Source organism: Daldinia vernicosa (genome assembly GCF_022497035.1).
Source record: "Daldinia vernicosa strain CBS 139.73 unplaced genomic scaffold F5Y00scaffold_1, whole genome shotgun sequence".
Taxonomy (NCBI): domain Eukaryota; kingdom Fungi; phylum Ascomycota; class Sordariomycetes; order Xylariales; family Hypoxylaceae; genus Daldinia; species Daldinia vernicosa.
In genome coordinates, this window is record NW_025953917.1 from 801,573 (window position 1) to 824,659 (window position 23,087).

The 23,087-nt window shown below is 45.7% G+C and overlaps 8 protein-coding genes across 8 annotated transcripts; 3 read left to right on the forward strand and 5 right to left on the reverse strand.

The window, feature by feature from the left end:
* Nucleotides 1-12: 12 nt before the first annotated feature.
* F5Y00DRAFT_222751 (cytochrome P450) lies at nt 13-1,794 on the reverse strand. Its single transcript, XM_048005773.1, has 2 exons — nt 132-1,794; nt 13-66 (listed from the first exon to the last, which is right to left on the reverse strand). Exons 1-2 carry the CDS (start codon nt 1,435-1,437, stop codon nt 20-22), a joined length of 1,353 nt encoding a protein of 450 aa, XP_047870215.1. The 5' UTR covers nt 1,438-1,794; the 3' UTR covers nt 13-19.
* Nucleotides 1,795-2,311: 517 nt separating this feature from the next.
* Nucleotides 2,312-4,497, reverse strand: F5Y00DRAFT_267506 (ankyrin repeat-containing domain protein). The gene is made up of 2 exons (XM_048012080.1): nt 4,036-4,497; nt 2,312-3,947 (listed from the first exon to the last, which is right to left on the reverse strand). The coding sequence occupies exons 1-2, from the start codon at nt 4,139-4,141 to the stop codon at nt 2,446-2,448; spliced, it is 1,608 nt and encodes a 535-aa protein (XP_047870216.1). The 5' UTR covers nt 4,142-4,497; the 3' UTR covers nt 2,312-2,445.
* Nucleotides 4,498-6,456, reverse strand: F5Y00DRAFT_4676 (FAD binding domain-containing protein). Its single transcript, XM_048013702.1, has 2 exons — nt 6,254-6,456; nt 4,498-6,186 (listed from the first exon to the last, which is right to left on the reverse strand). Exon 2 carries the CDS (start codon nt 6,136-6,138, stop codon nt 4,531-4,533), a length of 1,608 nt encoding a protein of 535 aa, XP_047870217.1. The 5' UTR covers nt 6,139-6,186; nt 6,254-6,456; the 3' UTR covers nt 4,498-4,530.
* A 1,029-nt stretch (nt 6,457-7,485) lies between these two features.
* F5Y00DRAFT_4685 (uncharacterized protein) lies at nt 7,486-8,543 on the reverse strand. Its single transcript, XM_048013703.1, has 3 exons — nt 8,482-8,543; nt 8,043-8,430; nt 7,486-7,973 (listed from the first exon to the last, which is right to left on the reverse strand). Exons 2-3 carry the CDS (start codon nt 8,103-8,105, stop codon nt 7,764-7,766), a joined length of 273 nt encoding a protein of 90 aa, XP_047870218.1. The 5' UTR covers nt 8,106-8,430; nt 8,482-8,543; the 3' UTR covers nt 7,486-7,763.
* Nucleotides 8,544-8,993: 450 nt separating this feature from the next.
* On the forward strand, nt 8,994-10,357 carry F5Y00DRAFT_222756 (uncharacterized protein). The gene is made up of 3 exons (XM_048005774.1): nt 8,994-9,458; nt 9,534-10,011; nt 10,080-10,357. The coding sequence occupies exons 1-3, from the start codon at nt 9,251-9,253 to the stop codon at nt 10,291-10,293; spliced, it is 900 nt and encodes a 299-aa protein (XP_047870219.1). The 5' UTR covers nt 8,994-9,250; the 3' UTR covers nt 10,294-10,357.
* Nucleotides 10,358-10,676: 319 nt separating this feature from the next.
* Nucleotides 10,677-13,787, reverse strand: F5Y00DRAFT_267508 (muts domain V-domain-containing protein; the record flags this gene model as incomplete). The annotated part of the gene is made up of 9 exons (XM_048012081.1): nt 10,677-11,137; nt 11,187-11,335; nt 11,388-11,662; nt 11,717-12,117; nt 12,173-12,260; nt 12,315-12,584; nt 12,639-12,679; nt 12,728-13,049; nt 13,101-13,787. 9 exons carry the CDS (start codon nt 13,785-13,787, stop codon nt 10,677-10,679), a joined length of 2,694 nt encoding a protein of 897 aa, XP_047870220.1.
* Nucleotides 13,788-14,309: 522 nt separating this feature from the next.
* On the forward strand, nt 14,310-16,391 carry F5Y00DRAFT_4720 (YVTN repeat-like/Quino protein amine dehydrogenase). The gene is made up of 3 exons (XM_048013705.1): nt 14,310-14,689; nt 14,757-15,374; nt 15,430-16,391. Exons 1-3 carry the CDS (start codon nt 14,468-14,470, stop codon nt 15,886-15,888), a joined length of 1,299 nt encoding a protein of 432 aa, XP_047870221.1. The 5' UTR covers nt 14,310-14,467; the 3' UTR covers nt 15,889-16,391.
* Nucleotides 16,392-19,790: 3,399 nt separating this feature from the next.
* On the forward strand, nt 19,791-22,832 carry F5Y00DRAFT_250334 (glycosyltransferase family 20 protein; the record flags this gene model as incomplete). Its single annotated transcript, XM_048009719.1, has 4 exons — nt 19,791-19,813; nt 20,033-22,019; nt 22,076-22,739; nt 22,792-22,832. 4 exons carry the CDS (start codon nt 19,791-19,793, stop codon nt 22,830-22,832), a joined length of 2,715 nt encoding a protein of 904 aa, XP_047870222.1.
* Nucleotides 22,833-23,087: the final 255 nt, after the last annotated feature.

Consider the following 23,087-nt stretch of genomic DNA (forward strand, 5'->3'; position numbering starts at 1 on the left):
TATCACGTAAGAGCCTACCCTACCGTTTATCTGCAATAGACATATCGACTCTTCTAACTCTTATAAGTAATACCCCTCAGTCCTACGTTCAGCCGCGTCTAAACAATCCCTTATAACAGCTGTGTCTCTAGGGACGAGTCTTACCTTGAAGTCCCTGGGAATTGCAACCAGCGCCGATTTTATAGCGTTGTAGTCCACATAATCCGTATTAGGCGGCTCCGTTTCGCTTGCTACGATCTTATAGGATGAAATAAGACGAACTAGAGCAGTATACAGGAGTCGAGACGCGATATATTGGCCGGAACAGGCGCGAGCCCCGGCTCCGAAGCCTAGGTGGTTGAGGCCGGTGGATTCATGCTCCGTCGGTGGGTCAAGGCTCTTAAGCCATCTCTCAGGGTTGAATTTGCTAGCGTTGGCGCCGAAGTGGTCGATATCTGAACGGTATAAGTGTCTGCATGAGTAAACGATTTCTGTCGGTATGTTATACTTACCATGGTTCCCTGCCTGGGCGTTGATTAAGATCATCGTCTTAGGGGGAATGATAGCGCCGTTCCAATTCACCTCCGTCACCGTCTTTCGCGGAAGACTCATGGCGCTGACGGTGTAGTATCGCCCTGTCTCCTTAATAATTGCGTTGATGTACGGGACCTTTTCTTGCACGTAGCAGTCCGTCCAAGCATCGCGGATATCTGGATAATGCCGCTTGATGTCTTCGTATGCGCGATCCTGCCAAACCTGTCCTTCCTTGGTCGACAAGGATCCGATTGCAGAAGTCAAAGTTCCGGGGATGGTCTCGAAACCACCCGAGACCAGAGATAGACAGATCGACGAAACCTCCACTCCGGTAAGCTTCGTCTCTTCATCTTTCAAGATGGCGGCGGAGATGCAAGGCTTGTCGGTGCCTCGCTTTATCATTTCCCGGACCTTATCCAAAAGAAGTTTCAAGTACGCATCGCGTCGTTCCCGTAGTTCTTTAGATCGAGCAGTCTTCTCGTTGTTCGGGAAGTATCGCAGAATCGGGACATAGTCTTGCATATTTTCAGACGCGCTACGCAAGAGCGAGATGGCCGAACCAACGGAAAGAATCTCGCGTAGGAGGTCGTCATAAACGGCGTCCATGCGAATCCCATAACAGAGAGTCAGTGTCGTGTTAAGTGCATATCTCTGGATGTATGGCCTCACACTGATCTCAGTCTCCCCATTGTGGCTGTTCTTATAGAGATCCCTTAAGATGCAATAGCTTTCCAAGTCGAACATAGGATGGTACCCCCTTAAGGCAGGCCTGCTAAGTGCCGTCCCCGCAGCTTTGCGTTTCCTGTTGCAACTATCATCCCAAGGCGAAGAACCGATCGTGAAACCTTGGGTACTACTAATAAGCCCGTGGAACGTGTATAACTTTGGCCGATCGATTACTGCGTTCTGATGGCCTACCAGCATCTTCTTGCAGTCGTCGAAAGAATTTACGACCACGGCGCGAGTATTCCCCAATTTTATCTGGAAGATGGAGTAGTTATATTGACGCCACCATCTCTCGCAGACGCTGGCATGATCCTCGCCAAGCTTGATAAGGTGGCCGAAGATTGGAACTGCGCCGGGGATTTCCGGTATCCCCTTGATACGGGGAATATCTGTGCTAAGTGCGACCTGTCAAGGTTCAGCGAAGCCTATAACAAAGTATACTTGAAAACTCGGCTTACGATAGATACCAAATAGGACACTGATATTATTATTATCGCGATTAGTAAAGGTCCGGTGCTTCGAAAGTCAATAGCTAAGTCGTGTATAGAGGTGGGCATATTGAACTTAGTTGCAACCAAACACGATTAACCATAGATAGGTAAGTAATAAATAATAATCCTATAAATAACCTAAGCTCTTAATGCTATAGAATAGTATGAAGGAGTCTGCGGCTCTGGTTGATTGATATTATCTACCTGTAACTTGTAAGTTATGAAAAGGGGCTTCACATGCAACGCGCGATATCTAAACTACCCCTCACGGCGTGCGTACTATTACGTGAACCTTCCTTGCCGTAGCTCTTATCTCGTTGCAACCAAAGCCACCGAAATGCTGGTCTTGCCGTTATCAATATAGGCACCATGCGTCCAAAGCCCGCAATCGGATCGGACCTAAGCGGGGCCATTACCGGAAATGCCGACAATGTAATTGTGGGGTAGCATCCGGTTGAAGCTGAGGATCCGGATTAACAACAGATTCAACAACTGTATCCCCGGCTCTTGCATATCCTATACAGAAATTTGAATATTTGAATATTTAAATATTTATATAGGTACGGAGAGAGATAGGTAATGTATTATTTGTTCTCATTCTTAATCTAGGCAAAATGAAAGTCAAGGTTACCTTAGATAACTTGTGTCGCCTCTTAGAAAATGTACCACGAATGCCAATAGACTTGGTCAGCAAGATGTCTGCTTGAATCTCCTCTTAGTACTTACTACACCACTCCCAAGTTTGTCTCATTATCAATATACCTCCTCTTGGGGAGGAGATAACCTCGCTACAGTGGTAGCGATCGTAATCAATTTCTATGCCTTCAGCACCTAACGATACCATATAATCTACCATCCACCGCGGTAGTTGTAACATATCTAGCTGGCGTTTGTCTAAATTCTCATTGAGCGAAACACCGTGCTCTACCAAAAGAGAGATCACCGCTGGGTTTCTGATCTTAAAAGCACGGTACAATGCCTCGGCGCCCACTGTATGTCCACGATCTCCACCTCCATCTAATCGGCGAGATAAGTCATCAAGAGGCCATGGTCTTGTGTGCACTTGTGGATCTTTCTTCCAAAGCCTGTCTATTAAATGGGTTTGACCTCCGTCTGCGGCGCATATAAATGCTCTTTCAACAGGGCCGCCACTGTGCGCAAGCAGAATGTCAACCACTTCTTCATGTCCACGCCTAGAAGCTATTTCAAGAGGGGTCCTAGGAGGACCGGACAGATATTCCGCCTGGTCTACACAGGCATCATGATCGAGAAGAATTTGGACCATGCGCGGATTCCCTTTTGACGCCGCCAAATATAGTATCTTGTTCCAATAATGATTTTGGCCGGGTAAAGTTGAGTTTACATCGATGCCACCGTCTAAAAGCATCTTCACTAGGTCTAGTTGATTGTTCTCCACCGCCGTATTTAACATTCTGCTGCCAAACTCGGTGAAGTCCGATAATGATTTCCCTGAAGCGTGTAAGAGTGACTGAATAGCATGAAGACGCCCAAATTTGATACAATCTAAGAGCACACGAAAATACTCAGCACTAGTGAGCGACAGAGTATACTCTGGCTGCATAAGTAACTGAATGACATCCTCGTGTCCTCCTCGGACTGCGGCTCCTATTGCACATCTCGAATGGAATGTAAAGAAACCAAACCAACCATCTCCGTCATCGTCCCGGCAAGGATCAGCACCGCAATCTATAAGATATCGGACGATTTGTAGATGGCCCCGAACGGCAGCGACTTCTAGAGGCCGTCCAAAATAGTGGTTAATTGCGTTGATGCCCGTTTGCTGCTCTTCCAGCAGTGTCTTAACAAGAGGCAAGTTACCGATAATAATAGCACCCATGAGGACATTGTGAGCATTCGTCGCCACATTACGATTCATTTTCGTCGGCCAATCTATACCATGGGGGGGGTAGTTTATACAACGGGGGTATCTATAAGCAACTGTCTCTGCAATCATCTGATGCTGCCCGGCCTGCTGTTCCTTTGATGGTCGGGTTAAGTCATCCAGCGCCTGGTTCACTTTTGCGATGACAGATGCGGCATCATTTATATTGGCTTCTCTAGAGCGTGACTTTGCTAGAAGAACTCTGCCTTTCGGGGTTATCGGCATGCGGGAAATCAACAGCCACGTAGCCGAATGGTTGACGTTTATGATTTGTTTGTCGCAGATAACGAATAGTATAGCAGAGTTGAAGTTTCCTAAAAAGAAAAATAAGAAAAGATACAATGTCAAATTCGCTTATATCGGATATTGTTGCTGTGCGTTATACTAGGAGGTATTACTCACTGTTGACGGATCGAAGTATGAATGCTTTGTAGATACCAATGGAAATTATCAAATGCTCAATAACCAAAGTGAAGAGTTCAATTGGCAGCGCTTCTATATCGAACATCTTGGTTTAATTTATCGTAATTATATTGTATGAAACCTTAGGGAAGGAGAAATTCGAAAGACTGCATATGCTGAGATGTTGTGGTATGGGGAAGTATGGGGAAGATGTTTAGGAAACTATTATTCTTCGATGCAGAAGGACGTCAAAGAGTCAAAAAGGGTGGCGCACACCAATGTTACATCTTCCGAAGTGGAACCCTCTGTGGTGCCAGCGCAGACTTGCATAGGGTTATACCTGTATACCGTTATACCTGTATACCTGGCTTGCCGTAACGCCTCGCTTCAAGTACATTTTCGATGCACTTATTGGATATCCGACAATTAATCGACATGATTATAAGAGATATAGCACACCAAAAATAACGACCCGTCCCTTAGACTTAACCAACTTCACTTGAGCCATCCTAATAGGGCCTGGAACTCCGATAAGAGTCCAATATGCTCTATATAACCATCTGGTCGAATGTAGACGTAAGAAGGCTTGGAACAACCGAACTGACCATGTAAACGGTTTCCAAGATCGATATGCCCAGAAACACTGGTTCCATCAGCTGCTTCGTCGAGGATCAAGTGCACTTTAGCTTCGTCCGAGTTTTTATTCGCAAAACCTGACTGCACTTCTAGTATGGCCTGTTCCGTCATAGCATCATCGCCAACCCCTGAAAGAAGTACCAGATGATGCGTATCTGGCGTGATAAGCTCTAGGAATTGCCTTTCCTTACCCGCGCTTTTAATCATCTTGTCCGGAGCACGGTCGCCCCCCAACACCGGCCCCGAGTACCCCGATGCCGTACCCACCACGGAGCTGTCCCTGTAGTTGATACCGAATTCCGATATGAACTTGAAGATATTGGCACGACGATCCCGGCTGCTGACAAACCAAGGTAAGACCCACGTAAATAGAAGATTGCGGAAGGAGATGAAAAAGGGGTTAGAAGAGCAACCCCAGGTGAACATTTTATCCGAAGTTTCAAGTAAATGCTGGCCGATCGGACGGCGTTCGCGATCGTAGCTATCGAGGAACGAATCTGGTCGCTTGCCCCGTATCACCTTGGCTAACTTCCATCCTAGGTTTATGGAATCTTGTATGCCGGTGTTCATGCCTTGAGCTCCAGCGGGGGAGTGTATATGTGCTGCGTCGCCCGCGACGAATAGACGACCGTCGCGGTAGCTATTCACGCCCCTGTGATGTAGATGGAACTGGCTAATCCAAGTAGGGTCGTATAATTCACCCGCATCTGGATGGAGCTGATTCAACATTTCTTGAAAGTCTTGTAATGTTGGTTCGATATCCACCTTGGGGTTTATGCGGGACACTACAACTCGAACTGTACCGTCTTTCAGCGGGAATACGGCAAGAGACCCCCTGCCCAAGCAAAGAGAAAATCGGTTCCAGGCTAGTTTGGAGTTCCTCACGTGGGCATCGCAGAGGATAAAGTCCTGTGGGTAGGCCGCACCCTGGAAAGTAAGGCCCGCTGCAGCACGTCGCACGCTGCTGTGTGCTCCATCGGCACCAACGACGTACTTGGCGCGGACAGCTTTTTCAGCACCATCTCGGTTGGCTAGTTTCACAGTGACCCCGGTGGGATCTTGAACGATAGACGTTGCTTCGAGACCTCGCTCGACAGCGAAACCATGCTTCGCAAGACATGCGTCCAAGAAGGCCTCCGTTTCGCACTGAGAAATAATGAGTATGAGGGGGAACACCGAGTCTTCTACGAGACCCGATATATCGATATCCGCGGCCTTCCTTCCGTTAAGATAGAAAGTAGTACCGCTGCTTAGATTTCCTTGCGAGACGAGTTTCCGAACATCGCCGTGCCGATTTAAAAGTTCTAGGGTGCGTGGTTGAATACCTAAAGCCCTAGACTTGTCTGATCTCTGTAATTCCCTGTCGACGATGCGGAATGATATTTTATGAACAGCCAACTCTAGCGCTAATGTTACGCCCGTTGGTCCTCCTCCCACGATTAAAACGTCAATTTCCTGCGCCGTCATGATATGCTTCGAATATTGGTCGTACTTTGTCGTTGATGAGCATCGGATCTAGAGGCAATAGTTGCATTAGGCAAGAATTACTGACTTTTATGCAAGGGATGTCGAAAGTGTGTACATAGATAGATGGACTTATGTATGGTTAGACTATCATCCCTAAATACCTCATGAGGCGTCAGCCTCCATTCTCGTCAGATCCTATATGTAAGACCTTTTGCAGTATCTATTTTCGGATGTTTAGGAATTCCAATCCTCCTATCCATTATCAAAATGCTGTCAGAGTAACATGCATACATGAATACTAACCTTACAGCACTAGAGGCCGAATTTATAGAGTTACAATTACAGGATGATACATCCGAGACGGGAGTTTGGCTAGGTAGTCTCCTGGAATCCTTCGCCTTAAACCTGTCGGGGTATTTCAATCCAAATTAGGAACAGATAATCCCGGCATATGTAAGTGCGGGTCCAATTATTGAACATTTTGGAGATAGTCATTCCTAAAATGGTCATCTATGACGCGACGAACATGTAGAAATACATCTACCCACTCATAATCCTCAGTACGCAACATAGTCCGTGCTGATACTACTCATACTCAACCCAAGAATAGAACTGTCGTCTGAATCTAGTAACTAACTACCGAAGTACAGCCAACTTCGAAAGCTTTGCGGCGAACTATTGTTCTTAATAGTGTATCTTCTTGACACATTTAATGCTTGCCAGAGTCTTAGATATATACGAAGGTGAGCATCAATAACTTACCTATTACATGCTAATACCCTTTGCACCCTTATGGTTGTCACGTATTAGTCCAAAGCGAACCTTGGTCCAACACTATTAAGAATACATGGAATGTGGTCATAGATACACCGATCAACAACCTTGAATCATCCCAAATGAAGAACTATATAGGGCTTAGTTAACTAGGAAATTATAACTAGTTAAACTCTTGGTTAAGGTTACCATAGTTAGGTTATCCAGCTAAATAAATTATATAAGACATTCTAATACGCAGAGACTAGATGAACTATAGCAACTCTTCTAATAGGGGTTTAATAGGTACCTAACTTAATATTTCAAACCTTTATTAACCTCCGATAACCTATGTCGACCATACACCTTGCCTGGACATTAGTTTTCTTGAAGACGGGATGTGATATAATATGTTCCGTAGAGGAAATTTATGAATAACAAATTTCTTGCGTCAAAAGCAAGATTGAGAAGATGGATCTTGCGAAAGGTCGGATGGCCTTGACTTCGGAAAAAGTAAAAACAGTACCTAGTTTGGGATTATAACCTATCGGCGCGCGTCATTTAAGACACGCCATTCAATAGAAGTAATAATACGTGAAATACTACCGACGTGGCTTTTCTAAAGTTAGGTACCTAGGTAGGTAGTTATGCCCCCTTTCTCGCGTTAACCAATCGTCGTCCCCAATCAAATTTAATGGCCGAACTGCAAAACATCACCACATCACCCCACGTACAGAGACTTCTATGAAAGCCATTATTAGATCAGATTGGCTCTAAATATAAACACTATTCGACGTGTGTACTCAATAGTGCGATCCGGATTACGTCGGTGGACCGACCCCTCGGTACTACATCTAGCAATCCCACTCCATTTACTCAGTTTCCTTTCCTTCCAATTCTCCGTGAACCTTGTAAGTAGGTCTGTATTGACGCTTATCGACGGCCTCTTTCCCTTCGAGCTCCGCGTGGACTTTGTACGTAGGCCTGTATTGACGCTTTTCCGCATCGACTACTTTGCCCTCGAGTGCTGCGTGTACCTTGTACGTGGGCCTGTACTGACGCTCGCTCAACTCGGTAGGAGCCTACATATGAAATGGTGATTAGACTTGAACGATCACAGAAGGATAGGTAGTATAGTTTGTTAGGATTACCTCAACAGGCGCCGCCAATGCAACGGCAGCCAGACCGGCTAGAAGGATGGCTAATAGACGCATTATGAATGCTTGGAATTGATTGTTGAAGTTATAGGATTGAGTATACTGAACGATCAGTTATTAAGGGGATAACGGAGTATTATAAATAGGAAAGTGATATATATATGTAGACTAGTGCTTGCCAGAATATTGATATCAAACGAATCTTTGGAAAACTAGGGCTATACTCGTCGGGGTAAGTCTAGATTGTATACGGTCCGATGCTCCTCGCATACATCGCTGAGCCTTACCGACGTCCCTTGGGTTGGTGGAACCAACGCACCCGGCAGCACGGCTATTTGTTTCCTGATATCACGTATCCCGGACTAACAATGCCAGATCTTTGCTGTTTTTGGTATTAGGTCATGCACCTCATTTATCATCGGTTACTACATACGTGATCTTGCGTCCCATTCGTGCAAGTCGCCCTGAGAGTAGTACCTATTGTAACTCTTCCCCGGGTAGAACAAGTATATTAAAATGGTCGAGCTCGCAGCATTAGTTGGTTCACGTGTCTATGAACCCTCAACATAACCCATGTTTGCGCCATGTCTGCGATGCAACAGCGTAACTTTGATCTTCCTAATATGTTCCGCAAGGTAACGTTATTCTCAAATCATGTATTCCGTAGTACGAAACTTGCATGATTCGGTCAGTTTTTGACACCATTCTGGGATTAGCTGATCGACTGCTTCTGGATCCGGTAGGGGTCCTTCGATACACCAGTACTCTGTGAAACCCCCTTCTCTAAAGCCCATGCTTTCTAGAAAAATAAATTCCGAAGTAGGTAAAGATATATGTTTCTCATTCGAGCACTGAAGTAAAGTGTGATGGTGCTACGATATCTATGAATACAAGCGCCAAGTCTCCCTATATCGTCCAAAACCTTTGCAGAGTCGCACCATTCTTGCCAACCGCTCCGCTACATCCGAAATTTTTTGGAATTCGGCCGCATGAGATTCCGACAAGCTGTTGGAGCCGATGGGGCAGTGAAGTAAGGGGTATTTTATACTCCGCATTTACCTTGCCGGTAAATGTCCCGCTTAACTGCGGATGAGTACATCGAGTGTACTACCTTCGAAACTCACATATGGGACTAGGCATACCTCCGCAGACACTTTTACGTAGACTCATCCTATATCCTATTATTAATACCTTCTTCCACGATGGGGGGCAAAGATGAAGAGATAGAGGGATTATTAGGCGAAAGGCTACTAGCAAACGAGCCAAAATGGCGACGCTTATCCCCAACCGCTACGTTAATCATATCAATTCTGAATATCATCATATTCTTGATATCACTCATTCTTTTCTCGGCATCATTAGGCCATAAGTCCCAGCTCAACTTCGAACTACGACAGGCGTCTACTTATAGTAAGATAACGAACTCAGTCTAATCCAATTGGACTTTCGTATAATAGAGATCATAGCTAAAGGGGAAATACATAGGCCCCGTCTTCGACAAATTGGACTTGGAAATGAAGCCGAGGACGATTCAAGGGACACTATTTCCAGCCAAAGATAGCGCTTCGATAGCGCGGGAGCTTCCCAATGCTGAGGCGGATGAGATGTGGGAAGAATGGGAATTGAGTCGTTTCTATCCCCTGACACGGGACGAGATTGTGCGGATGGGAAAGGACCCGTCGACCGTTCCGAAGCTAGAAGACTCCGAGTGGGGGTTAGGCGATGACGCCTATGTCGGCGCCTTCGATGTATACCACCAGATTCACTGTCTCAATGCTCTCCGACAGAACGCCTACCGCGGATACTACAAGTTAACAACACGCAACCACTCGGTTATGGGTTTACCAGAGATTCACATCAATCACTGCGTCGATATCCTCCTACAAGCATTACAGTGTAGTGGAAATGTGAACCTTATGACATACCATTGGGTCGCTGGACAAGAATACCCGCAACCCGATATGTGAGTCCATTTATCCAGGCCTGACGTACTTCAACTTCGAGAGGAACTGACAAACTCTTGGAACCTAGGTCGATTAATCGGCAATGTATTAATTTTGAGAAACTTACTGCATTTCGGAAAGAGAACGGGCTCGACCTGGATAAGTATGTTCAAATAATGAAGAAGTCGTTGCATCCGGGGGTAAAGGAGAGACGTCAAAGTGATGCATACTACTATTGGTACAATGAAACGAACCCTAATCATATCGACGGGGCGAACCCTGGGGAAGATTTCAACATGTAAATAAATATACGATACTCATGTACTTCTTTGTTCAAGTAGAGGTACCTAACCTATCTAAGCGGCGTGCCTTGGAAATATATTATATACTTCTATAGGATGACGCATCTCTATGAATACATGGTATTTTCTATCCATCTGCCAGACAGCGGAGGTATTTCATTATGATCGGGGGCAATGTAGGTGGTGAGACTTGTCCGTTGTGTGACTTCGTTGCTGAGTCGTAATTGATTTTCTTTTTTAACCCCTCCCCCCCCCTTTTCTTTTAAAAAAAAAGGGGAGAACCACCCCCACGAGCGACGGTTATTACAGCTCAGTTCGATAACGAAATTTATGAGTCTCGCGCAATCCTGATCATCCGAAGATGATTTTAATGTATTATATCCTCAATTACTTTCATCTAATATCTCAATCGTGTTGCAAGATTCCTTTTTATCTGTTGCTACAGTGCGCTCGATTTCGTCCATCCTTGAGACGAATTCTGTTTGAAGTCGCTTAAGATAACTCCCAAGTGCGGCGTCATCCATATCTGACTCTTGCAGTTGAAGAAGTGTATCGTGTAAATTCAAGATCAACTTTCGACGCTGAAGCAGCTTTCGTGACTGTGAGTTTTGCTTCTTTCTTTCGATACTCTCTGCAAGCGTCTTCGAGACATCCTCAGCAATTCCAATGAATCTTTCTGGGAACCCGATCGCACGTGCAAGATTCAAACCATAATGCTCTTCTTGGACCTGTCCCGAAGTGATTTTATATAGCATGGTCATTTTCGGATTGCCGCCGTCCGTCTCGTAGATTTCGGTAGCAAGATGCAGATTCAAGACTCCTAGTCTATTCCCCAATACTTTCGCTACCAATCCAATAAGCAAGTATACACTCGTTGGTATCGGGATTCTTACTAAGCTGTTGAAAGTGAGTCGAGAACCATATGAGAGAATTGCTTTGAATCAATGCCTCGGATATAGCCAATGCTATCGCAAGCCCATCCCTTGTGCTAGTTCCGCGCCCAAGCTCATCGATAATTGCGAGGCTTTTTCCATTGATATTCCTGGACTAATGTTAGATTCCATTCACCAAAGCCAAGTATAAATCCAATATACCTTAATATAAATGCCATTTCTCGCATTTCAAGTGAGAATGTTGACATATTAGCTTCAATACTATCATCTGTGGACATCCGTACGAAAAGTTGTTGGATCACCGTAAAAGCTGCATACTGGGCAGGCACAAAGCAGCCCACTTGAGCCATCACTTGCAGTAGAGCGATCATTCTGATATAAGTGCTCTTGCCGCTCATGTTGCAGCCGGTGATTATTTGAAAGCGGTGTTGTTCGTTTGCGAAGACATCATTGGGTACAAATCGTTCTGGATTCACCTATAATTCATTAGACCCGAATAACACCATTGGCAAGGTAACGTAAACACCTACCCGCTCGCAAATGGGATGTCTTGCTCCTTTGAGGGCCAATGCACTACCAATTTCAGGCCTGACATAGTCTCGAGTAGTAGCAGATTGGCCAAATGCTGCAATCATATCCAATAGAGCAATACTTTCGCAGACACGAAAGAGATTTGGTATATGTCCTCGGATAGCTTCTAGAAGCTCCTGAATAACCTTGTCGCTAAGCATAATTGCTTCGTTATGTGAATCTGTGATACGATGGTTGAACTGGATTAAGATGAGAGTTTGGCATTGAATCCAAGCTCCCTTGCGAACCCTGTTTATGAGAACTTCTGGAATTGTTCGATCTTCAAAATCGCTTTGCCTAAGCTGTAACCAATACTTCCGGTTGGCGTCAAACTTCAATTCCGCTGTGATGTCGTGTTCCCCTATAGTATATAAGCCAACGGACTGCTAGACCTAATGATTATCATTGAAACTCACTGTTGATGTTTTCAACGTGCTGGTGGACATCGACTGTCGCCTCTTTGTATGTTTGACGAGCAACATCCAATAGTCCATGCACTCCAGACTTTCAAATGTCGGGCTTAGTCACAGAGTAAGCGTATAACTGGGGGCAACTTACTTTAACAGCATATGTTCTCTGATTCCTCATATCAAGAGGTGACTTTGTCGCTACCGCATCCTCATTAATGGTAGCTGCAATGAGATCCATAGCAGGTCGAATTAGCTCAAGGCGACAGATTTCGCGTATTCTAGTTAGTAGATCCGTACGTGCTGCTCCTAGTGCCTCATATATAGAAGGAACGGCTGTGATGAAGGCTTTGATTCCAAGAATATTATTGATAGCCTGCTCTGAAGCGTGAATTGACGATTGATTAGGCACAAACACAAGCTTTATTCGGTTAGCTGTCTGGTTTAAATGTTAAATATACGCAGTCGTACTCACCATAGTCAGTAGTTTCTCCACGTCTACAAATCCTTTAAGGGCTATACAGAGTTAGTGTAGTGTTTAAAAATTGAGGTATCGACTCTGACCTTTCCGTATTTCAAAGAACATATCTTCTTTCACTGTGAGCTCATCTAATGCATCGTAGCGAGGAATAAGCGTGTTATCGATCTGACAGGAGGGCTGAAGTATGTTGCTTCGTAACATTCTCGAACCCATAGGGGTAAGGGTCTCGTTTAAGAGCCCGAAAAGGCAATCCTTCGACTTTGCGTCCTGGAGGTTCTGTATAAGTTCAAGGGAATGAATAGTAGAAATGTCGATCATCATTGTATTTTCCGAAGGCTGGTATTTCACCCGAAGCGAATGGGACATGATAGATACGCGACAAGACAGCTCGATATACTTGACTGCCTAGTTATTATGAGCAGATACACTAAAGGGATGCGCTAGGACTAGACCTACTGCAGCAAATGAACAAGTTGCGTAAAAGTTGCCCTCGATAGCCACTTTGATAGCTTCCAAATCTTGTCTAAATGCCAGTGTCTGAATAAATTCAAGGCCGGCATTCTCAGACCAGTACTTGCGATCCAGTGGCTCGACTGAGGCATCTGGAAGTTCTTCCTCGATGATGGCGAGAAGGCTAGATTTGGGGTTAGGCGGAAAAGCTGTATTGACGATTAATATTGTAGATGGCTCATGTATCTGAATTTTATGAATAGTCTTAACATAGAACTGCGAGTCACATATCTGGCTTAGGATAGCCTCGTTTGTGGTAATATTAATGAAGGCAAGGCCAACAGTTGGAGATACGCCTCGGGCCTCGGTGACTGCACAGACGATTTCGTGAGGTTCTGAACCCCACACAGATGAGGTTGACCGGGATTTACGGCCTGACGCCGTGCTGGTACGACGGCGTTGCCTTGATGGATGGGAAAGGTTTGTTGCAGAGAGACTACCGCTGTATGAAGTAGATGAGAATTGGCTCGCAGAGGTATTCGGCCTACGGGGAACTTCCTGTGAACTACGTGGATGTGGAGTAGAAGATGTGGTACGAGAAAGGGAATAGTTAACAGTGGTCTGTGGTGGAGGGGAAGACGGTTCTTTACTCGAAGGAGCTCGAGACCTTCGGTGGCTAGAAAATCGTCTCATTATAAAGCCTGCTTGGACATTTGAAAGTGGAGGATAGAGTAGAGACAACTACTGGCTGTGTGAATGTGTGAAAGGGTTGTTAACGAATAGTTTGCGTGATGAACTAAGATAATTGGCTTGACCTTTCGAAAGAATTACGTTGCGAGAACTGCGAAGGTTGCCTTCTAAGGTAACTGAAAAAGTAGATGTATTAGGTAAAACAAAAATTTCTAATCAAACAACTACATGTAGATTCTAGGGAAATTCCACTTTAAACTTACCTACCTAGGTATTCGGCTTTGCTCATGCCGCTGTTTGAAGACTGGACGCAGCTTCCATCGTAATTGCCCGGAGCACTTAGGGGTTGTTAAAGCCACCCCCTATTCTACCTACTTAGATCGTAAGGGGGCATTAGCCACTGTGGCTGGTTGACACTCTCATGGAATGTTTCCCCTAGGCTTAAAACTCGAGGGTTCTAGGAGTCCCGATAAGATAACGATAAGATATAGATTTTCAACTTTTGTTCCTCAATCTACCATTCAATCCACCACCCCGCGATATCATATTTCAATTTACGAGGAAACCGGCGATTGACCGTCAAGTTTTAACCCTTACTTTTCAAGGCCAGGTGCCTAGTGTATTTACGTATAAACGAAATAAAAGTCTACGTTTTCTTTTGATTATTCGTCACATCTAGCGCCATGGCTACTGTAGCCCCGCCACCCTCGAAACGACAGCGACGGGAAGCTCTAGAGCGTACTCAGCTTCAGCAAGATGTTACGCCTCCGGCCATCGAGGCTGGCTCGTTTAAGGCACGATTTGTAGACAACGACGGAAACCAATTAGCCGAGACCATAGAAGTTCCCCTAGCTGATGCGACTGAAAAGAACGTCTCTTTACTGCTTAATACTCTACTAGGAAGGGTATGGTATTATCTTCAATTTTATGACGCGAAAAGTTCTGGAGAGCTAATCTCTGATTATCTTATAGGAACGTGAAGAGTTTACACCTTATCGCTTTCGCATACATCTACCGAGCTCTGATACGGTAATTGATAACTACCCAACACCTGCCGAATTCTTAGCTGTCCTCCGTAAACATGGCATCGAGAATCCCTTCGAGACCACAATTACCTTATCCGCCGAGCCCCAAGCCGTATTTAAAGTACAAGCCGTGACGCGCATGTCAAATAAGATCCCAGGGCATGGTGAAGCTATTTTAGCGGCTCAATTTTCGCCTAAGACGAGTAGTCTTTTAGCAACTGGTTCGGGTGATAATACAGCAAGAATATGGAATACAGACAGCGGCACGCCGAAGTATACTCTTAAGGGTCATTCAGGATGGGTCTTGGCATTGGCATGGCGTCCAGATGGACAGAACCTAGCTACTGGTAGTATGGACAAGACAGTCCGAATATGGGATGAATCAGGACAAGCCGTTGGTAGACCATTCAATGGTCATTCTAAATGGATCACGAGCATAGCATGGCAACCGTTTCACTTATGGCGCGATGATACGCCGAGATTAGCAAGTGCTAGTAAAGATGCTACAATACGAGTATGGTTTGCGAATACCGGCATAACAGAGCATGTTCTGTCAGGGCACAAAGTGAGTGCCAATCGTATAAAGCACCCATGCCGGCAGAAAGCTAATAGTGGCGCAGGGCAGTGTTAGCTGTGTTAGGTGGGGTGGGACGGACCTGATTTATAGTGCTAGCCAGGATAAGACGATCAAGGTATGGAATGCGATCGACGGGACGCTTAAACATACGTTGGCGTCGCATGCCCATTGGGTAAACCATCTTGCGTTGTCAACGGATTTCGTGCTTCGAACAGCCTTCTATGATCACACGAAGAACGTACCCACGTCTACGGAAGAGAAGCGAGCGAAAGCGAAAGAGCGCTTTGAGAAGGCGGCGAAGCAACAAGGTAGGATAGCGGAGCGGGTTATCTCAGCCAGTGACGACTTCACGATATATCTCTGGGACCCGGAACAAGGTACAAAACCTTTAGCACGACTTTTAGGGCACCAGAAACAAGTTAATCATGTTTCTTTTTCCCCGGACGGGACGTTGATTGCTAGCGCTGGCTGGGATAATCATATTAAGATATGGGGCCGGTAAGTCATCTACACCCGTCACGGTGCATGTGCTCCTTAGCTACCGATGGACTCATGCAATGGAATGTTGCTAATATGATAAGCAGCGACGGGAAATTTCTCGCGACATTGCGAGGCCATGTAAGTCTACATCTCGAATCATGTTATTTTATTGGGTTAAATCCCCAAGAACCACCCACCTGCATAACTTTGCTGCGGCTGGCGAGAAATAAACATGATTGCTAACCAAGGTTAGGTTGCACCGGTATACCAATGTGCGTTCTCAGCCGATTCGGTAAGTACTCGTCTTATTTATTTGTGTTCTCTGTGGAGGATTCCGTAGGAGCTGAAGGGAAATTTTTTTCCTTTGTGCATCTTTGCGATATTTTTCAAAGTGCTGACATGTGATTACCAGCGTTTACTTTGCTCTGGATCGAGGGATACTACTCTGAAGGTGTGGGATATGCGGTCCTTTAAGATGTCAGTTGATTTACCCGGTCATGAAGATGAGGTCTATGCGTTAGATTGGTCGTTGGACGGTCGGCTCGTCGGGTCCGGGGGGAAGGACAAAGCCGTTCGGCTCTGGCGTAATTGATTGGGATTCATGTTGTTAGAGCTGAGCCGAGAGATAAGCTCATTGCCGAGTCCCACAATGTCAAAAAGTTAGACCATTCTGGCCACTAGGATTATATATTGGCCTTCTACACTAATGCTAATTCTTGTAGAATGGTAGTATGGGAAACTTGTCCATCACGATGACGGAATGGAACTTTGAGGAAATGAGCACGTGGAAGTAGTGTACATAATAATATCCGGGAGAAAATCGGGTCCACATAAGATGACTTTAACTTTGGCTAGTCTACATGTGTACACTCGTTTCCCAGCGGTGGTCAGTTCAAAGTTCAAACGATCCAACCAGATGGCACAACCAATTGCGGGCCGTTCCTGCATAAGTTTAATGACGACCTAGGCTCGGGAGCGTAGCCGAGTCGATAGATTTAAACCGTAGATCCGATTTTCAGCTCGAGTCATGATGTTATTGTACATGATCAATTCTACTAAACCTTCGTTCCCTAAGGCAACAAAAAGGAATCAGTCTAATGACTCACAAACAGCTTATATACTGGGACTACGTTCACGGTGGCTTGGTTATGATAACTTAGGTGAGTATATTGGTGGTAGCGCAACTAGTGCGTCGTCGATATGTATAACCAAGCGCTTATTTTGTGAGCGCGTTTAAAAAAGCAGGTATACTGGTATATTACTGGGCGATAGCTGTGGAGAGACACGAGTTGAGGGGTAGAGAATCAAATGCGGGCGGTGGGCCTACACGAAATGCGTATGTAGTGTGAAGACGGAAGACGGGAAACGAGGCGGGGTAATACTATACGCTTGGTTCGTTTGGATATGGAATCGAGTGAGAAGCAACTGGTCGAGACATGGTAATGCCAAGAGTGTGACATCCATTCAACGTTAAAGACCTTGAACTAGGTAGTTATGGTCGGTACCTATATATGGCCCGGGGGTTCAATTGTAGACCTTGACCCCTTGTTGTATCGATGTAGAGCCGCCTTAAGCTTATTCATTCATGGAAACTCACATGTAGATGAGATGGAATTGATTTGGAGAATTCCCGTATCTATCGAACCAATACGCGAGTTCCACATAGATGAGGCGCTTGCAACTATCTACGTATCTGAGATCGTGTTACTATTTTAAATTGCAGCTGTGTGTTAAGCTACCTATGTATGTAAGCACCACCCGGTAGTTATCGACGATCTGATCTTTGCTACGTGATCAAAAGGGAGGCCCATGTTGTATGCGGAATTTTGAGGATATCCCTTGGAATACATTAGGTAGATAACCAGGAATCATGAATGTGGATGGATGTCAATTGAGAGCCAAACATTGCCAATGCCACGATGGCTATACCCAAAATAACTCAACCTATCAAAAGCTTTACATACCTTTCCCCCTGCACAACGACAGAGTCGGGGACCCGGCCTACGGGTGGGCCTTGAAAAACATGTGAACAATCCTGGTGGTTCTTAGGCATCAAAGATTTGCCATTTTAGGAAAACCGCGTCGAGCCTACATATGTTTGCATCTCGTAGATGGTTCTAGGCTCTTCATAAAAAATCTAGGATAGCTTGCGTCTAGTGTATGTAGTCGATACTTTTTGTACATGGTAATTCAATATTGAGCTTTTAGATAGGTGCGGCTTAAGGGAACTTAATTTAGGTATTAATGCATCTTTGGCGTCGTAGGCTAAAGCGGCCAATTAGCTTGGTATTGCGCCGGCCTGGCTGCTCTGCGTTCTTTTCTGTAAGTAACAAGCAGAATAGACCGTGATTGGTAATGATGTAGGATAGCCGTGATATGGGTGGCCGTTTAGTGTACGGAATAGACCTCAGGGTTGATTGTAGACTGATGATTTCTGAAACTATCACGTCTTCAAAGTTGCCCGCAAAGACCCGATTAAACTGGTTACATTGCGGGGAATTTCGGTGGTTTATTCAAAGTCCGTAACGGTCCAATGTCTAAAATAGCCAATGGAACGTCCCGAAATGACAATGTGCTCAGACCCTCAAGCGTAATTTACAAGATGACAGTAAGCCATGACGGGACGGGAATGAATAAGTGAATACCTAGTTAGTTAAAGGGCGACGTTGAGACTTCGGAACTTTTTGCGTAAGTGGAGACAGGAACAAGATAGAAACCACCGGGGAGTTCGGCAACTGTAACAATTACGGGACAAGTAAGCTGGCTGTGAGAGGATTGTTGCATCTCTTCCGTCCTTTGAAATTATTCTCTCTCGATGAAAATCCGGAGGGAAGGATTCTATACACCTATCTCAGCTAAGTCCAAATTGGAGTGCCGAGCTCATGGATGGTATACTTACGCGTTAGCTTCGGACCAAAACCTCCTGGGTAAAGAACGAAGTCAAAAAACTGGGCTGGGTTCGGTACAATACCTAGGGGAAACTGCTAGAATATCCTCGATCTCCCCCATAAGGCTGTGATTCGCATGGATTCCCTAGTTTTTTTGGTCGCACAGAAGCCTTGCCATGGCCCATGCTGCCATGATACATAGATGGCTCTTGAAGAAGTTACACCGCAGTGGGGAATTTTAACTCCCCCTCGCCAAAATTTTTTATTTTTCTCTTTTCTTTCCTTTACAAGGTAGGTACCTATTTATATACTATCAAACGGCAGAACAGCAGGGAATAGAAGGACTCGACGGCAGGTACGCTAAAATAAGGCCCGTTAAACAACGCAGGTATTGTACATATTGATTAAGGTAGTAACCCTGTTGGAAGCTCCATATCTATGTGCTTCCAGTATTGAAACTTGGTCTATGTAGGTACCTTTGGTATCCTTGGCATTTTTTACATTTCAAGTACGTCACTGGTTACATATTTTATTAGCGGCTTACAAGTCCTACTGGCGTCTTCCTAGCGCAAATCGATTTTCTACCTAAATCTAAGAGATACCCAAGCAGTGACATCAATTTGATCCAACAGTTTTGCTGCTTGCTCGCGCTTCTTTAGCAATTTATATATTTTGCGTCACCCTGACCTATGTTGGATCAATAACCTTTTTTTCCCGCTAGCCTCTCCCGGTAGTATCCGTCTAAGCCTCCCGTTCCCCTCCGCCGTGCATTCACCCGATTCTTAAAGGACATCCGATCTCCAAACTTTTTTTTTATTAAATCCAAATTCTAGCTTGTGATCCTAGCAACACCAATTCCTCGACCTTGGAACGCCGAAAGCACATATCCAGCTAAACATTGGAACCAGTTTCCTATGAGCTTGCTATTACAGCTTTTCAGCGTTAACTTTCCCTATCTAAAGTGTCCAATCTAGCGGCATTGCAGCTTGGGCCGTATTAAAACCAACTTCACGAGCACGCTCGTCCTACGTTCACGATGACTATCTTCCTAGCTTCGCTGTAAGTGCTTCCGTTTGGTTGCCTTTTTTTTAAATTCAATTTTCCAATGACATATTCTTCAAACTCGTCAATTTCTGGATATTGTGCATTCACCTGCTATCGAGCTCGTGGTTTCCATTAATCCTCATTCGTGTCGGCTGCAGGGAAGCCGATTTAACTTATACACCTTTGTACATTGATATTGTACCCCTGGACAGGTATCTAACATTCAATTTTTAGGTTTCTTCCCAAAACTGTCTATTTTAAGCTGCCACACACGCCTCCTGCTGCTGAGCGCCCTAGCCAAAAGCCGAACAGTAAAAAGGCATCAAAGCGACCACCTCTCGAGCTTCGTACCAGCCTCTTTCCCGATCCAGCCATTACTCCTCCTCAAACTCCCGAGGAGGAAGAGGCCTACCTTGACGACGGCCTTTTTATAAACGAAGATGGCTTGCGTGTTCTGAATGTTTCGGATGACGAGGAATTCATCAAGGCCCCGACGGATAAAGAATCGCCGAAATGGGGCGGCCGGGCGAATCAGCCGAAGTCCCGAGCGAACTCACCACCTCCCGCTTCCTTGATAGAGCACGCTAGGACCTTGGAAAAGGCCAAGGAGCTTGGACGCCAAGGAATTCTCCAACCTCGGGCCACCCGAAGTGACAGTCACGACAGAGTCTTTGCGCACGCCAATTGGCGCATTGTGAATGCAGACCAAGGAAATGGCGGGCTTCGCAACGCCGCCGAGGCCGCAGCCCGTGATGGAAACGCAGAAGAATACTCATGGGTGGGCACGTTGGGCATGCCTACAGATGCTCTAGAGGGGACGCAGCAGAAAGAGGACATCAATGACAGGCTGGTAACCGAATTTAACATGTACCCCGTTTTCTGCACAGATAAGGACTTCGACGGACACTATTTGCATTTCTGCAAGCAAATTCTCTGGCCTGTTTTCCACTACCAAATCCCTGATAACCCAAAGAGCAAAGCATACGAGGACCACTCGTGGCAATTCTATGTCAACGTTAACCAAGCATTTGCGGACAAGATAGTCAAGAATTGGAAACGGGGAGATACGATATGGGTAAACGATTATCATCTCCTACTGGTGCCGGGAATGATTCGAAAGAAGCTCCCGGATGCGAAGATCGGCCTGTTTCTGCACGTTGCCTTCCCCTCGTCCGAGGTCTTCCGATGTCTAGCTGTCCGGAAACAGCTGCTCGAGGGGATGCTTGGCGCAAATCTGATCGGCTTCCAGATCCACGAATATACCCGCCATTTCCTTCAGACGTGTAGCCGCCTCCTTTCTGTAGAGGCGACACCCGATGGTGTTCAGTTGGAAGACCGGTTCGTCAATGTGATGAACAATGCCATAGGCATCGACCCTATGAACCTCAATGCCCATCGTCAAGATGAGGAGGTTATGAGATGGATAGCAATCATGAGAGACCGTTATAAGGACAAGAAAATAATCGTTGCCCGTGATAAGCTGGACCATGTTCGTGGCGTTCGACAGAAGCTCCTCTCTTATGAGCTGTTCCTCAACAAAAACCCCCAGTGGAGAGATAAGGTTGTTCTAATCCAAGTTGCCTTATCTACCGGCGAGAGGACGGACCTTGACGCGGCTGTCGGCGATATTGTCACTAGAGTGAACTCGAATTGGGCCAACCTCGCCTACCTGCCTCTTGTGTATTTGAAGCAAGATATTCCATACCCCCAGTATCTTGCGCTATTAACAATTGCGGACGCCCTCATGATTACCAGCCAGCGTGAGGGAATGAACCTCACTTCCCACGAGTTCATTGTCTGTCAAGACGGAAAATATTCAGACAGGAAGCATGGATCTTTGATTCTGTCAGAGTTCACTGGAACTTCGTCGCTATTCGGGGGTAAGGAGTTGACTGTCAACCCGTGGAGCTACCGACAATGCTCCGAGGCCATCAAGCAGGCGCTTGAAATGTCCGACGAAGAGAAGGATGAGAGGTGGGAAGCACTTCGTGAGATCGTCAGCCACCATACCGGAAGCCACTGGTTCTCGAAATTCGTAAGCACTCTCGATCAGGTCTACGAAGAGCAGCACCGTCATGACCAAACATCTGTTCCTCGACTAAACTTGAATACCCTTGCGCAACGGTATTTCAAGAGTCAAAAACGGCTATTCTTCCTCGACCTTGAAGGCACACTAATTCCCTACGGTCCGATGAATGAAATCATCCCCATGAATCCCCAGGTTGGTTGAATTTATTCCTCTTCTTACGACGTGTTCAATTGCTAACATTTCTACAGCGAACCCTAGACGTGTTAAACGACCTCGTTGAAGATCCTCGTAACACAATCTATGTCATGTCTGGACGTAGACCAGAAGAGCTCGATCGCCTTTTCCGCTTGGTTCCCAACCTGGGCCTCATAGCCGAGAATGGTTGCTTTATCAAGAAGGCTGGAAGCTCTAAGTGGACCGAAATCGCGGATCATGATAAGGTTACTACATGGAAAAAATCAGTTCGGGGGATCTTACAGTACTATCTCGAGCGAACCCCTGGATCGGAGATTGAAGACCGCAATTGCTCGGTGATCTTTCACTACAAGCACGCTGACGACTATGCGAATGCTGAGCGACAAGCAAGCGATTGGACTGGACACATCAATGAATCCTGTGAGGAGCAGCGCGTTCATGCGACGCAGTTGGATAACTGCGTTGTTGTTGAGCCAATTGACTGGACCAAGGAGACTGCCGCCGCCCAAGTCTACGAGGATGCGAACAAGGATGCTCAGTACTCACAAAATGGCCCGGTTGACTTCCTTATGGTCATTGGCGATGGGCGCGACGACGAAAAGGTTTACAAGTGGGCTAACGGTCTAAAAGGAAGTAGTGTGACAAAGGATGTGATCACGGTAAGCATAGGGAGCCGGAATACCGAAGCTACCTCAACTTTAACGCAGGGTGTTAGCGGTAAGTAACATCCAACATAACCTTCATGCAACTAGTCTAATAGTCATCATAGGTGTTCTCGTGACGCTGCAAAAGCTTGCTGGACTTTCTTAAACAAAAAGGATTGTGGCCTCTGCAATACATAGAGCGGGCGTGCTCGGTAGCACCGTGGCAGGCGCCTCATAGTACCTTGGAGCTTACATACTGGTTTTGGCGTATATTATGGCTTAGAGCCCCTGGGTGGCCACGGATGATAATTCGTATCCGCATTTTCATAGCCACAACAGAGACTCGCTTTCATTAGAGTCCTTGTAACAAAACTGGGAGACACGCATTAGAGCGGTGTTGATGAGTATGGGGTTTTACGAT

Coding starts and splice junctions, on each gene's coding strand:
- F5Y00DRAFT_222751 (XM_048005773.1), bottom strand. CDS start 1,437: ATGCTGGTAGGCCATCAGAACGCAGTAATCGATCGGCCAAAGTTATAC. Junction 67..131: donor CTTCAAGGTAAGACTCGTCC/CTAGAGACACAG, acceptor GAGGGGTATTAC/TTATAAGAGTTAGAAGAGTC.
- F5Y00DRAFT_267506 (XM_048012080.1), bottom strand. CDS start 4,141: ATGTTCGATATAGAAGCGCTGCCAATTGAACTCTTCACTTTGGTTATT. Junction 3,948..4,035: donor CATACTTCGATCCGTCAACA/GTGAGTAATACC, acceptor TTTTCTTTTTAG/GAAACTTCAACTCTGCTATA.
- F5Y00DRAFT_4676 (XM_048013702.1), bottom strand. CDS start 6,138: ATGACGGCGCAGGAAATTGACGTTTTAATCGTGGGAGGAGGACCAACG.
- F5Y00DRAFT_4685 (XM_048013703.1), bottom strand. CDS start 8,105: ATGCGTCTATTAGCCATCCTTCTAGCCGGTCTGGCTGCCGTTGCATTG. Junction 7,974..8,042: donor CATTGGCGGCGCCTGTTGAG/GTAATCCTAACA, acceptor TTTCATATGTAG/GCTCCTACCGAGTTGAGCGA.
- F5Y00DRAFT_222756 (XM_048005774.1), top strand. CDS start 9,251: ATGGGGGGCAAAGATGAAGAGATAGAGGGATTATTAGGCGAAAGGCTA. Junction 9,459..9,533: donor ACGACAGGCGTCTACTTATA/GTAAGATAACGA, acceptor GGAAATACATAG/GCCCCGTCTTCGACAAATTG. Junction 10,012..10,079: donor GAATACCCGCAACCCGATAT/GTGAGTCCATTT, acceptor CTTGGAACCTAG/GTCGATTAATCGGCAATGTA.
- F5Y00DRAFT_4720 (XM_048013705.1), top strand. CDS start 14,468: ATGGCTACTGTAGCCCCGCCACCCTCGAAACGACAGCGACGGGAAGCT. Junction 14,690..14,756: donor TTAATACTCTACTAGGAAGG/GTATGGTATTAT, acceptor ATTATCTTATAG/GAACGTGAAGAGTTTACACC. Junction 15,375..15,429: donor ATGTTCTGTCAGGGCACAAA/GTGAGTGCCAAT, acceptor ATAGTGGCGCAG/GGCAGTGTTAGCTGTGTTAG.